Source organism: Grampus griseus (genome assembly GCF_964374135.1).
Source record: "Grampus griseus genome assembly, chromosome: 18".
Classification (NCBI taxonomy): Eukaryota; Metazoa; Chordata; class Mammalia; order Artiodactyla; family Delphinidae; genus Grampus; species Grampus griseus.
Window position 1 is genome coordinate 2,439,177 of NC_139012.1, and position 15,333 is coordinate 2,454,509.

General features: G+C 42.3%; 1 protein-coding gene across 2 annotated transcripts in view; it reads left to right on the forward strand.

Moving 5' to 3' along the window:
* ANKRD10 (ankyrin repeat domain 10) overlaps positions 1 to 14,401 on the forward strand; it is a 32,758-nt gene extending 18,357 nt beyond the window's left edge. The window contains exons 4-6 of one of the 2 annotated variants that reach the window (XM_082675508.1): positions 764 to 999; positions 9,394 to 9,634; positions 12,785 to 14,401. In XM_082675508.1, the coding sequence (XP_082531634.1) occupies positions 764 to 999; positions 9,394 to 9,634; positions 12,785 to 13,244 (937 nt within the window). In that variant the 3' untranslated portion in view covers positions 13,245 to 14,401. Of the gene's footprint in view, positions 1 to 763; positions 1,000 to 9,393; positions 9,635 to 12,768 lie in introns of both variants that reach the window. The other variant, XM_082675507.1, reaches the window with a different exon arrangement.
* The last annotated feature ends 932 nt before the right edge of the window (positions 14,402 to 15,333 follow it).

Consider the following 15,333-nt stretch of genomic DNA (forward strand, 5'->3'; position numbering starts at 1 on the left):
TTTAGTCTGACTCTTAGCTAATGCAGAGGACGTCGGACCGTTACTTGTTAATGTTATTAGCCACGCAGGATGATGTTGATTCTTTCTGATGGTAGGACTCAGCCTAGGGGGATGAGTTCCTAGGACAGTATTAGAAGGAAACACCCACTCAAATGCTCTGAACTTCTGCAAGTTTTCCTAAGGCCAAAAAATTCAGCTTTTCAGATCTCCAGTCTGATGATAAATTAGTCTCAGGACATCCTTCTAAACTTCCACTTATAGTGTCACATGTTAGCACAAATTCTGGCTTGTCGTTAAGCCAGTTGCCTTTGTTGTTAGGAAGCCAATTGTTATAAATGCCATGGACAATTCAGTACATGTTTGTTTGTTATGATTTTACTCGAGCTAAAGGAATGGATTATTAAAATTAAGTGCAGATAATATAGAATTCAGTTTCAGGTTAAGTCTGAAGTTAGCATAAATTTATATTCTTCAGACTAACATAAAAAATGATTTTGAGAAGTTAAATAGGAAGATGCCTTTTTTTTAAAGTTTAGTATATTGATTTTTAAATTACTATCTCCCAAATCTTGCTTAGTAATCAAATGTGCATAAGAGAGAAGTTAGTTACAGAGCTAGGATGAGTAACCCCTTCTTTAATTCAGACTTGCTGTAAATCTGTATGCTCTTTCATATCACCTGCAGATAGTTAGTCAGTTCAGCAGGAACAGAGACCAGATGCAAATGGTAATGGGATGTAATTCAGTGTTTTTGTGTCGTACAGCCTGAGAAATGCCAGTGGCCTGACGGCAGCAGACATTGCTCAAACCCAGGGTTTCCAAGAGTGTACCCAGTTTCTCTTGAACCTCCAGAATTGTCATCTGAATCCTTTCTATAACGGTGGCCCCTTCAATGGGGGCCATCCGAATGTATTTCCTAATCACATTAGTGTGGGAACAAATCGCAAGAGATGCTTGGAAGATTCGGAACCCTTTGGAGTAAAGAAAGCTAGAACCACAGGTGAGACCACTTTGTGGGTGGGAAAGAGCAAACTTGTTTCCTTTCTTTAACATGTTTTCTTTTTTATGGCTGAAAGCACCTTCGAGACGACTCCTTCACGTAGGGGTACTGTGCCCGGAGGACTCTGGTGCAGTGATGGAGGAGTTTTTCCTGTGTTGCCACTTTGAAGATTGGCCATTTAACGAAAGGGGAGGATATGAGAGGGCAGTGTTGACAGCTGAAGTGTAAATGTGTGTATATAACTTTCTGCACACCCAGGTTTACCTGCCATGAATTAGATTTTTCTCGTTTGTTGTTCCTGTTTGAAATACAACTATTAAAAAAAAAATCTGCCCCCGTGCCTCATTTTTTTTTTCCTGTGAATTTTCCTGGGCTTACAACAATTGTTGGTCTGATAGTAAAATATAATTTCACATCTGGGAAGGTAGATGTTTGCATTGGACACAGTGTGGTGTGTGTTTGTCACAGCAAGGCCTGGTGTGCCACTTTGACATTGAGGACTTAAGTCTCTAAGGTAAGTTACTTTAGTTTTAAGTGTTCTTCCACCTTTTTATCTTTAGATGGTTTCGGGGTTTGTAAATAAGCAGAGTCAGCTAGTCACTCCTTACGGTTGAGGAAAAAACTCTCCCTTCCATTTAGGGGGAAAAGATTAAGAATTACTAGCTTGGCAGGAATATTTAGCAGACTTACATGGAAAGGGAAGTTTAGAGATGACGGTTAAAAGTAATCATGGTGAAATTATGCACTCAGATAACTTTGCCAGAGATAACTACAAAGTTGTGCCCTTTGGCTTTAAAAAAACAACAACTATACATGTATAATCTGAGCAAAACCTGAGTGGCTAGTTTCAGTTGACTTTAATGTGTCAGCTTTATCCTCTTCCCAGTGCTGTGCCTCTTTTGTGTAACTGGAGTCTATCCAAACAAAAACATTTCTCCTACAGAGTCAGTAAAATTGTATCATCTCCTTCACAACTTTTAAAATGTTGGTCAGTATAAAAACTTGTGATTATGTGACTTTTCTATAGAAATGAATGTATGAACTTAAAAGTAATAGTTTCTCAGATTCATAGCTTTTGTAAGTTACGGGCCTAATAGATTTTAGAAAGGTATAAAAATCACATGCACAACCTGAAGGTATGTCTAAACTTCAAAAAATATTCCTTGTTTTGTTTAATGCCTGGTTAATAATTTTGGGATGGTATTGTTAGCTTCACTCTACGACCTCATGCAAGAATTGGACGGGTGTCCATATCATGTTAGTGTATAGGATAAATCTTAAATTCTGTTTAGTTTTTTAAAAAGGATGTCACTTAACATTCTAAGAAGACTCAAATGTACCTAAAGAGTTTTAAACTAGTCTCATCAGGTTTTAAGTTGGGTTGAATTGGCCAGCATCTTCTTATTGAAGTATCTCTTTCAAGCCTTTCCAAGGATTCCTAAAACTTAAGAACTTGTTTCCTAGACCCTGGGGGTGCACAAATAGGGCTTGAATAATCATGCAGGTATTTGGGAGATTTTATTCTCCTCTAGACAGGGATTCATCTTGGCTGACTGAGTTAGAGATTGGTGTTTTGCACATGAAACTCACAGTGCAGCTTTCCCAAAGAGCCCATCCCTTAGTGCTCAGGTCGAGGATGCCAGTTGAGAAGAAAATGGGGTTGTAGCCTGGCGTTTGAGTTTGCAGGGGATGATTACGCACACCTAAGCCTCAGTGCTGCTCCAGTGCACGTGGAGAGAGCGGGGGTCTTCTCACCCTCAGCACGTGCGCCTGACTTCTCAGCTCCTGTTTCCGGGCCCTCGCATGGCTACTGGCCCCTGAGGTTCAGCCCACACGTCACTCAGAATTGTGCATATGTGTGGATGCGCCTGCAGAACAGATGGGCCTTCGTCCCACCCTTGCCACTGCACTCCTTTTTCTTTTCTCTGGGAGAAGGTTTCTCTTTTTTCTTTTTGCCATAACATACTATGAATGGGGTATTGGGGCAGTAATCCTCAGTTACTAAAACAAGGTTTTTCTTTCCAACTGCCTGAATTTTCTAAGTGAAATAATAGTTGGCTTCAATAGCTGTATAGTTATTTACATTCTGTGACTGGGGTTTTTTGGTATGTGTGTGGGTTTTTGTTTTTTTTTTTTTTTGTATGTTGCTTTAGTTCATTTTCATTTAATTTCTGACATCTTGTTTTGATTTGCTGTATAAATGTGTGAGCTTGAGGTTTTGCTCATTCTGAATTACTCATTTTGTAGATAAGTTTTTAGTTCTTATGCCAGAGTAAAAAAATACGTGTTTACCCCCTTGTGTAACATATGCATATAAAATACATCTTTGAATAACTTCACATGTAAAAGTATTTAGAGAAATTTTAAATCTTTTGGGGGGGCGCAATTTAAGTTTGCTGTTTTAAAAAAAGATGCCTGGAATAATATCTTGGCAACATAAATGCATAGCGTGGACCTTATCAATAAACTTAGTCTATTCTGTCTTACTAGAATTTAATAACTACACATATTGATGTTTTTAGTGTGGAATATATATTCACAAAAGCAATCACTTCCAGAAATTTTTCTGGCTAAGCCAACTCTTAAAGATGTATGTGTCCTGTAAAATTGACTCTTAACTTTTTTAAGTTTGGAATCACGAATGTGAAAGTTAACCTACTCCTCTCCATAGAGAGTAGGATCTCTCTCAATAAACTGTTCTCAGATATTTTAAGGTAATCGGAGTAATTTTTCCCATGGAAACCTTATTGATGTAAGAGAATGTAATGCAGTGATAATTTGTTCTGCTCAAATACAGACTGTCCTTGGAAGCAAGTTTTACTACAGACATACTTTAAATGCCTTTCATGTGGTCATTCACACCAGTATCAGAATGCACTCTGGTCAGAACACAGATGTGATAGTTGTGGCTACGACCTCTCGAAGGTGAAATAAAATCCAAAGCTATGTGGGTGGTTGATATAAATGAAAAGTAGTTTGGGGTAGTATTTTCCCCGGTATGGATTTTGTTCACTTAGGATGGTGCAAGGAAGTATCAGTATATAACTAGGTTTGGGGTTGGTTGTGTTTTCTTTTCCTCCCTGTTTACCAACCATTTGCTCAGGATGGAATGACAGGTGGACCTCGGGACTTCAGCTGCAGCTGCTCAGTAAAATTTGTGTTAGGTCTGTTAGCATTCTAGTTAATCTTCAGGAGTAACTGCAATTATTCACAAATGTATTCCTGGAAAACTTGTCCCAATTATCAGTGATCCAGGATAGAGAAGAATGCCACTCCCATCCATGAGAGAAACTTTTCATCTTGTTTTTAATCCATAATTGTTGGGGTGCAGCTCCAGAGTGTTCACTGGGGAGAGGCAGTGTGAGTTACAGACTGACCCAGGAACCTACAGTTTTATTTGGGGTTAACAGTTGCCATCAGTAGGAGGCTGTGGTGGTACCAGACCTCACGTGTTGACTTCACGGTTTTGTTTTAGTCAAATAGGTGTATTACTGAGCTTAGCATCTCATATGCCACGTGTTAGGTATTTAATAGAAAACACCGTTTAGGAAAAGTACAGCATGACTTAGCTTCAAGTCAGCAGTAGGAAGTTGCTCAGCAGATGATCCCCAGGATGAATTTAACATAGAGAATCTCCCTCCACTTTCTGCTCCGAATTGTTCGTTTTGACCAGGCTTAAAAAGAGAAAGGAGGATGGGTGTGGCTTAACGAGCTTGTTAAGTGATACAGGTTAGCTAATGACTTAAAACTTCAGATGATAGAAATCAAATTGGTAATGTAGTTCCATGTATGTGACATACACAGAAGACTTCAGTAACTTCTCATGTATCTTTAGTGTTCTCAAACTTGCAGTAAATGGCTGTATTTACTTTTAAAAATTTGACCAGAGAACATTCCTAATTGTATTGCAGTAACAAATGATTGTTTTATCTCAGTCCCCAAAGACACAGCATTTTATAAATACAGTCTGAATGAATGACATTTAAGAACCAGGTGATTTTCTGTGTTAGTCTTGAGCTCAGCAAACCTCATGCACCTCGTCCTCTGCACACTGTGGCAGCTGCAGCGGGAATCAGCCAGGGCCAGGTCCTGGCACGCTTTGTTCCGGGTGGTCTGTGTCACATGCACCTTCCCTTCCGTGTTCTCTTAGCAGAACCCCAGATCCCTCGTTAGTGTTTCCACAACTGTCACTGCTTCTCCGTGTCCTTGGCACCTTCACTAACCTGCCTTCTTGAATCTCCCCACCCCCAGTCTGCTGCAGTTGGGGCCATGGCAGGAGTCCCACGGAAGGTCACCGTGTGGTAGAACCACCTTCCTAGTGGCTTTATGTGGTGGTGTGATTTTAACAGGACCTTTCTTTGCGAAGGTAGTTATCTGGGTAAAATGTACTGTATAGTAGAAGAGAACAGTTGTAATTAGTAATGCAGGGAAACCACTAAGGAAACATTTCCTTCCTGGCTCGTTTCATGGAGAACAGGGTTCCCCAATGGTCAGAGCTCCCAGTTCAGTGGGAAGGCCAGAGGGGTGTGAGGTAACCTTGGTTGTGGGTCAGCACGTAGGATTTCCCGCACTGGCCCCCTCAAGAGGCACAGAGGACCGTGAGCCACTAGTCGGTCCCCTGGCCCCAGGCTGCACTTGACACGCTGAGTGAAAGTGCTTGACAGTGTTCGCACATCGCATGGTGTCAGCTGTGTGGGTTGTGTCTAGGTAGTGGCGCCCTGTTACCTAACTAAGTGTTCACATCTTAAAGCACAGGACTGTGTAGACTGGTTTTTGCCTCGTAAGAGATTTCCTTGCCTTAAAAGTTAAGTCTGCTGAGGCGTTTCTCACGAGCCCTAGATGTGCCTTGTAAGTGCGCCTGGCAGTCAAAATCCTGTTGTGTGCATGTTCTGCATCTTGGCATGAGCGGCGTGCCGCTTGTACAGTGAGGGCACGTCTTCCTAAGCTGACCCACAGCCGGCACGGAAATAAGCTTCCTTGATGGTACCGTTTCTGGAATGCTGCAGACCCTCCCTGTCTTTAAAAGTTAAGGAAGGCTTTTCCTATGTTTTAAAACTCCTTGATCAGAAGTTGTTTAGTTTTAGAATCTCACTGGTATCTGGCTTTAGGAGTTTTTTTCAAGTCTTAGATGAAAATTCAGATGCGGGTTTCTGTGTTGCCCTGGGCACCTTCCCGAGTGGAGCATCTTTACTGGCCCCAAGGTCAAGGATGAGTGGCTTCTTAGGCAGTGGTTAACACCTGGTCATGACTCCACCTCTGGGGGAAGAAAACTGGGAGGGTTTATTTTGAGCCAATCCTAGGTGATTTTCTGTCTTAAATACGCATCGTCTAACGTGTATTGAAGTCATGTCTAGTCAACAAATACCTCCTTTGGCAGTCAAAGTAAAAGATAAGGACGCTTTTAACCAATGTTCGGTAATTTTTCCTTTTAACTGGAATAGGAAAATGGGAAGGGAAAGTGCTGCTTTTCTAAAGCAAATAGAATCAAAATGGATACTTTTGGAAGAAAATTTTTTTTCTGAGATGTCTACAAGCCACTTTTCTCAGACGCGGCCTGGAATATTTCGGTAGTTCCTTTGGCAATGACGATACGTGTATTGGGAGAAAAGGCCGCAGGTGGCGTGCTCCGTGGCTGTGGAGAAAGGAGTCGAGTCCAGATGCAGTGTCCGTCAAAATTCTGAAAGGCCAATTTTAATTTCATGGCTTATAGTGCAGTTTTAAAAGGTAAATGATTACCACCTCAGTGCTCCCGTTGAGCTGTTTCAGCCCTTCCCGTTTCCAGGTGCTAGAAATAAAGACATGAAGGTGTCGGTATAAAATACATCACCCAGGGTTCTAGGCATCTAGGTTAGCAGCCAGGTGGCTGCACATCCCAGCAGATGGAGACTGTATGGGAAAAACGCCTTGCAAAGACTGCATATCTACGGAGAGGGTAATTAAATTCTAGGCTGTCTGTATTAGCATATGCCTCCCACGTTCAAGAGTTTTCTTTACTAGAATCTGAAAGCTTTGGTGTGTTTCGTTGTTATCCCGCTCTATTGGTGAGCAGCTACCTGCATGAACAAAAGACACGTGTAGAAGGATAGCGTCCCTAGTGCACTGCGTAGGCCTCTGGTTAAGGGATCAGTCTCTGCTTCAAGGTGGTATTGTGCCCACTCCTCTATACCCGCTTTTATTTTGAAAATCCCTCCCTTTGCCATCAGCTCGTCTGGCCCCCTAGTGGCAGGTCTGCCCTCCTGTCCTTTTTCATTTTATAGCTAGTCTGACCTGAGATGACTACTCTCGTTACTCTTAATAGTTTTGCTTGCTTTCTGTGTGTGTGCCTTTTCTGGCTAGAGCCTGGGCATCATTCATCGATGGAACAGTGCCAGGCACTGGGCTTGGGGAGTGAAGAGACACATTCCCTGCCTTCATGAAGCTGTTTTCTTGTTGCACTTTTGGGGGAGGAGGGGGGTCCTCGTGTCTCACCTGTCAGCTTTCTTTTTAAAACCTGCTTTTCAGAGATCTGAAACTGCCGCTGTAACCTAGATGTCACTTTCCCCAAGGAACACGCGCCCCGAATTCCAGAACAAAACCAGGCGTTATGAGTATGGCTACATAAAGCTATCTGCACCGTATCCCCAGTGAAGTCTGACCTTTTGTATGAGGACGTCTGTGGCTTTGCCCCGATAACCTGCACTGGTTCTCAGTAAACTGCCTGGTCTGGCTCATCAAACGTGGGCCTTGCTACTGCAGGCCCCTCATCTCCGCGGTGACTGACCGAGCACTGAAGGTTGCGAGGCTTCTGTCAACCAGTACCTGGAACATCCCTCTCCCAGCCCCCCACCCCCACCCCCATTTTCTAAGACGTCCTGTTTACCACTGACTTTTTGAAAGTACCTTGTTTCATAGCAAAGATGGAGCCTAGCCTATCACTGACTTGGGGCCTGTGGAGGATTAAGAAAAGCTTCACAAGACTGAAGTCCTCAGTTGTTGCCTCTGGCTTTAAATCACCTCCGTCTGTAGGGTGCTTTTGGCTTCATACCTGTGCAGATTTTTCCTCAACTGCACAAATTACACGGCTCTGTTTCTTCCATATACTGATCATTGAGAATTTGTGTTTCTCTTTTATTAAGACTTTTTTTCATTTAAAACTGTTTCAACCGTTTGGAGAATACTCTGGAACTGATATGCTCATTCCTATATTGAAGATGACTCGTGTGTGTCCAAAATTAGAAGTAATTGAAGCTGCACAGTTCAGGTCTCTCTGTTTTTAAATGTTTATTTGAAAGAAATTACACTGAAAGTTGTTACTTATTTGTTGTATATACCCTCTGACCCAGAAATCATTCTAGTTTATTTTGGAAAAGAACCAGAAGTGTATGCAAAGGTGCGTTTATAGGGATGTTAGTTATGGTATATTCATGATGGGAAAGAAAACGAGCCACCCACACCGCAGTGGGGAGCTGGGTGGTGGGTGAACTGTAATCCAGGCATACAGTGGGTTATTATTCAACTTGAAAGATCCTTTTGAATTTACTTGATGGGATGCATTCATGCCATGGTAAGTGAATAAAGGCGAGGCATGCAAGTGATTTTCTTTGGATCCAATTTTGTAAAAATGCGTGCTGCTTAAGACTGGTGAGCCATACGCTGCATGAGAGTGGCTGCTCCCGAGAAGTAGGCTGCCCCGGGGGCGCAGGAGGCATTGCTGCACAGGGTATGTGACCCCTGGAGGACTGGCCAAGTGTGCACATGACTCCAAGATGCGGGAGTGGGAGTCTCATAAGAAAGGTGCGTGCGTAGCGTCCTTTCCAAATGTCTTGGAACCCAGACGTTTAGTGGGTGTTTCCAGTTGCGTTGCATCTTGGTGCAGAGGGCCAGAGCTGCTCTCGGGTGGTACTGGACAAACCCGTCTTGATCTCGGCTTTTACTTTATTTTCTGTTAATGAAATAAGTTAACTTTTTTTAAAATTTGAGGACCGTTTTAATGGTTTTTATGTTGTTCAAGAATTGTCATTTCTTTATGAAAAACAACTGAAGGAACATGTGGGGGCATAACGTAGAGTGTCCTGAATCTTTAAAACTAGCTAGAAATGTCTCTGAGTTGTATAACTGCTTTACATTGTCTAAATAACAGCCCTAAATGAAAATTTATGCCGACAAGTAAATCTCAAGTAGGTATCTGAAATGCCATGACTTTTCATCGAAACTGCACATTTGAGGAATTGTTTTCTGTTGGGGAAAAGTACGTTTCTTGGTAGTGTGCCAAGTCCATTAATAATCCGTAGATTGTAAAGTTACCTGACAGTTTTGGAGCCTCCAGTGCTCAGACAACAAGGAATGAGAAGCATCTGTGTTAAAGTCCTCTGCTTTGGTGTAGGGAACCTAAAATTGCCTTTGTTTTCTGTGCAGCTCAAAGCTCGGATGACCCCATGCCGCTCCTGAATGGCGAGGCGGAAGACGATGCTGACAGCATGCACGTCGATAGAGAGTTTGTAACAGGTGGGAGTGGACAGTTTCCTGTTAGCCACAGCAGCGGTCCAATGGTCGAAGACACCAAACAGCAGGAGGGTGGTTCTGTTGGACCGAAAGAAATAGAAATCTATACTGTTTCAGCAATGCAGACCCCCTGCCGTTGCAAGAACCAGTATGCGTGTTATTTCTAACATGCGTTCGCGCAAGCAGTTTTTGCACTTTGCCCAGTGTTTTAAAGAACGTTATGCTATAATCTGCATATCTTGGACAAGTTTGTAGCTATAAGGAGAAGTGTTTTGGTGCATTTTATGGATACGAGAAGTATAAGTGCAATCTTCCTATTTTGATTTGAGACTTGCTCAATGTGCCTTGTTTAGTTTTAATGAGGTTTCACGTTTTTCATTTTCTGACAGAGGACCTTGGGGTGACTCTACCAAACGAACATCTATTGCTAGTAATTTCGAAGCGATAAACAGCAAAAGGAATGTCTGGCTGTAAACACTGAGAACTAGTAGATGTTGTGGTTTTGACTTCTAACCAGTCAGGCCACTGTGAAATCTCTAACTCAGCATTCCTGGTTGCTTTGGTCTGTGTGGCGCTCACTCTGAATCTGCTAAGATGCTGAGCACTGTGTCTCACAGAACACACTTCTTCACTAAAATTGGTGGTATAGTAAAACACTTGATAGTCATTTTTGGTTTTTAAAAAGTAAGGGCTTTGTTTCTTTTACTATTTAAAGATTTAGCCATTTAGCTAATGCTTTTTTCTACCATTCTTTTTTTCTTTTGCGGTACGTGGGCCTCTCACTGTTGTAGCCTCTCCCGTTGCGGAGCACAGGCTCCGGACGCGCAGGCTCAGCGGCCATGGCTCACTGGCCCAGCCGCTCCGCGGCACATGGGATCCTCCCGGACCGGGGCACGAACCCGTGTCCCCTGCATCGGCAGGCGGACTCTCAACCACTGCGCCACCAGGGAAGCCCTCTACCATTCTTTTATCTAGGTGACCATGAAAACATTTTAGCCATTCTCTTAATATGTTAATATATTTGGAAATAGATACTGGTTTTTTTAAAGTTTTATTATATCTGTATGCTAAATTCTTTACTGGGGATAAAAGATTATATATATTGTTTCCCAGAGGTACATGAAAAAAATCATTTTTGTTCACTAAGATGAAAAGAAAATGTGTACATCTTTCTAGAAGCTACAGAATTGTTACGGATGGAGTCACCATTTTGCCAAATACTTAAATGGGTAGATTTTCCAAGGGAAACTGATTGGATAATACATTTAAAGAACCTAACGTTGAAAAGGCCCATGTTTAAACTCAACTCATCCCATACGATAGGTGCCAAGTAAGCATTCCCCATGTTTTTCATCACTTCGTTTGTAACACTGACTGAATAAACAAAAGGTATGGAATTGCTAGCGGTCACTTGCAGTAGGTGGGCGAGGGGTTGGGGTGCAAGAGGCGAGTCCTGGAAGGCACGTTGGAACAGAGTGTATGGGCGGCCCTGGGCGGTCCTGCAGACCGTCGGCAGGTGCGGGTCTGACCAAGCAGCCGTAGGTCGTAGCCAGTCTCTGGGAGGTTTGCTGCTCTCATGCTCAGTTTTACTAGATGTTTCATAATGACATGGGGTTACAACTAGCCTTGATTTTGAGAATGCATAATGGAGCTAATTTACTTTAGCTGGGCACCAGAGAAGAGAGATACACATGCAGTGACCATTAAACAAAAAAGCATCAGTCTAGTTAACTCGGATTTCTGAGGCCCAGTCACCTAAAAATATAGTTTCTATCTTTGTTAGTAGTAGTATAGTTGTCTTATTAACTATCAAGGTCAACATCCTACTCATGAGTTTTATTACCCAGGAATAGCTGTTTATTTTGGGGAAAAAGTAAATAAATATTTCCCTGGGAATAACTTGTTTTATTTTTAATTTTACCTCATGTTTAGTTCTTGAAACACTTGTTCTCCAGCCTTAAGTTTAACTAAATAGAAAATCTGTCGTTCAATTTGAAAAGAAATAATCCATAATCCGCTGAAGAATTTATAGCGGCTGTTAAACTGTGTCACTTAAACTGCCAGAAAATTGATGATTAATAGAATGTTTAGAAGATGTTTTTGTTCATTGAACAAGATGTGATTTTTTTTGTCATCAGAAAGATTTTCAGGACACACAGAAACCTATGTCTGGGTGCCAGTCGGGGGTCATAGTGTGCGGGGTGTTAGGGTCATGGGACACACACCTGTGTGTCCTCATTCTAGAGGTTACAGAGTCAGTGCTTCTGTATTTAATGTCACACTTTACTTGAATAGTGCAGAACATTGGGGTAAATTTTAACATCATTAAGCAAGTCATAATTTTAGATCATTCTCTGTACTGTTCTGTGAATTCCTGTGAACATGAATATTAATTCTTGAGTTTCACTATACAGAAAATACCTTGTAATTGCCTATTCCCATGTGTCCAAACGTTTTGTGATTGACATTTTTTTCCCATAAGACATCTCCCTCTTAACAGATGTCTATATGTGCAGATTATGGTTTTTGAAAGTGGAACCTTGGAGATCATAGTCACTGTAATTGCTGAACTCAGAAGAAACTCTTCAGAACTGTGCTCTTGGCCCAAGACTGTATGCATGGAATCATTAGGGTTCATGGTTCTTCCTGCAGTCTCACAGTGCTGTGTGGCACTTTGCAGAAGTGCTGTGGGATTCGAGTGTTGCTGAGGAAAGCGCTCCCTGTTCCTATTCCTGTGTGCGCGTCCCTGGCTTGGAGGAAGCGCTCTGAGGAGCCTCCTGTGACGCTGTCAGACTTTGTCCCGGGAGCCTCCTTAATTCACATACTTCATCAACTGCTTTTCTTTCTTTCTTTTTTTTTTTTTTAATTTCTTAAAAGCTGGAGAAGTTTTTGGTTTATTTTAACCCTTTGTGGGAACACGTTCAGTTCTGATGGACTTTTTCACACGTGACGATTTTTAAAACTGCTCTCCAAAGTAGTCTTAAACTGAGAACAGTTCAGTGCTGGTGGTGTTTTTCATGCGGTATGTTTGTCAGCTGAAGTTCTTTCATTTGGTTCCCCAGCACTAATGAAATCTATAAATGTTTCCTATCTTACCAGGCAAACGCTTCTGTTGTGTTTTACTTTTAAATCACTTATGCACCGTTTTTTGCCTTGCAAGAGGAACTGGTTTGTTTAAAGAAAGGAAACTAAATAAATCCTTTAAAACAGTAGCAGGAATGAAGCATTTTATACTGTCTCCTCCCCTCTGGTTCTGAATTTTGGTGACAGGTGTATTTCTTAATGCAGATACGAAAAACAGTAGCTCCGTATCGAATACACTGACAAATGGATGTCTCATCAATGGACATTTGGACTTCCCTTCCACGACACAGCTCAGTGGGATGGAGAGCAGGAGTGACCAGTGCTTGACAGGACCTAATGGAATTGGCGGTGGACTAGTTCCAGGACCGCCGTTTCCGAGTAGCCAGGGTTCTCCCTGTGTTAATGGGACTGAAGAGCCAGAAAAGGGCACGAGCGTTAACCCCGAGATGTGCGGCTCTCTGCACCTGAACGGGAGTCCAAGTAGCTGCATAGCCAGCAGGCCTTCCTGGGTGGAAGATATCGGGGAGAACCTGCACTACGGACACTACCACGGGTTTGGAGACACTGCCGAAAGCATCCCTGAGCCGAGCAGTGTGATAGAGCACTCCAACTCCGTGAAGCTGGAGGAGGGGCACGACAGCGCCGTCCTGGGCACCATGCACCTGTTCCACGGCTCTTAGGGCCGAGGCCGCCGCTTGGACACATGAGGCCTCCTGCTAACCAACTCCGAATGCTAGTGTAGCGTCAACCTGAAGGAATGCCACAACTTGTACTATTTTCTTACACTTCAGCTTTCTGAGAAAGTGCACTCTACTCGGCAGGTTCTCGCTGAGTCCTAGCATGAGCGCAGGTAGGCTTATTTAGCACACACGTGTCTCTCCGTGGGACAGTGGGGGCCTCTCTCAGGGTGCACTTTTGAAATTTAATTTTTCTGCTGCCAATCTCAATATTTTCTCTTGAATACCATCACCGTAAATCGCCATTTTTCCTTCCGTCAAATTAAATCGTATCTGATCAGGATAGATTGCAGACAGTGAATGAGGTGCCTAGTAATTTACCCCTTTGCACGCGGGCATCATTTTGAAGAGCTTGCTTTTACTCTTTCCAGTAGAATTTTTGACAGAAGACAACTCTTTCCCTATGCAAGGTACAGCCTTACAAAGATTTCTTGCAGTGATTTGTATGAAGAAAAGAACGTTTGTCTTTTTCAAAGTCTTTTCATTGATAACTTTGCTACGTGCCGTGTGGTGAAGGTCTTACTTGTAGACACACGTATTGGTTTGGGGACATGAGTGGTCCCTTCTTTAATGGTGTAGCTCACTGCCCTGGATTTCACTGAAAGCACCTGCAGCCTGGGACTGACTTCTGATTTGATGTGTTTTTATTCCACATTTCCTACTTGGACTCTAGGATTTTTACCACAGATAATGGTTTCCCCTATATGTAGTGGAAGTTACTCTTTGTAGGGGACTGTCAGGTCAAACTATTTAACTGATTCTTTTGACATATATTTTCTTTTTTCCTTGTTTTTGTTTTTTGGGGTTTTCTGCTTTAAAATATATACCACTATGTATATCCAGTTAACTGAGGGAATTTTGAATCTCTCTTAATAAAGCTGCATTAAGTTTATGGTTTTATAGAAATTAGCTTTTGTTTAGGCAACTAGTGGTTACACTGTGCAAATATTGTCATGAATTTTTACTTTTCTGATTTTTGTAATAAAAATTGGTGAAGATAGAGGATGTGTCAGATGAACAAAACCAATGTTCTCAGAGTGTTACTAACATTTTGTTTTTAAATTGTCCTTTACACATGGAATAAACAAACGCTCACGCCCGATGTGTCTCTGGGTATGCTTCCCTGCGTGAGGGTGGTCCGTGGGAGGAACTGGAGAGGTCGACTTCTACTGCTGCCTTTCATTTTGCTTGTAAGATTCCATCTACTCTTCTGATCCTCCCATGTAGTCCTTTTCACCGCTTTTGGTTCGTTCACATGCTCTAATTTTATGAACACTCTCACTGGATCTCTCTTGGGGGTAGGGGGAGGTATAAATTGCTGTCAGCTAACAGTATTGTCCCTGCATGCTTATTTTCATAAAAGAAAGACCACAACCATAGTTTCCTAAACTTCTTTGGGCCGGCACGTATTAATAAATGTAAGCCTTTTAAGTATATAAATTAGAGTTAATAACGGCAACAGAATAGCCATTCTGGCATGCCTAGTATGTTATTTAAAACGTTTATTTTTGTACGTGATGGAAAAACCTGCTAGACCAAGTGAAGGAGCACGAGCCTTTGGAATTGTCACAAAAATTACTCTGTGCTGAGAGCAGAAGTCAGAACATCTGCCGTGTCACCCCCGCCTTCTCCCGTGCAGGGTCAGTCATCACGCCCGGACGCAGGTGACCTCGGAAACCTTTTTAAGGGACTGATCATGAAGCCACCCAAGTGGCTGAGTTTCAAGACAGAGGAAACCTAATGCCGTTCTCTCATTCCCTGCGTGGACTGTATTTGAAGGTATCTCAGAGGCTTCCTGGTGAACTAATATTTGCTGGAAAACATTAAATGAATCTCTTAAAATACGCTAAAGGTCAGAACATTTGGTTAGCCATGGAATTGGGGAGAATATGACTGCTTCTTGGGGATAAGAATATTGCATAGAATCTATATTTCGGCAACCTCTGTAATTCAGTGGGTGCATGATACATTGTGGTTCAAAGTCACTGACATAAAGTGCTTAGAAATACATAAGATTGTTACGCTGGAATTC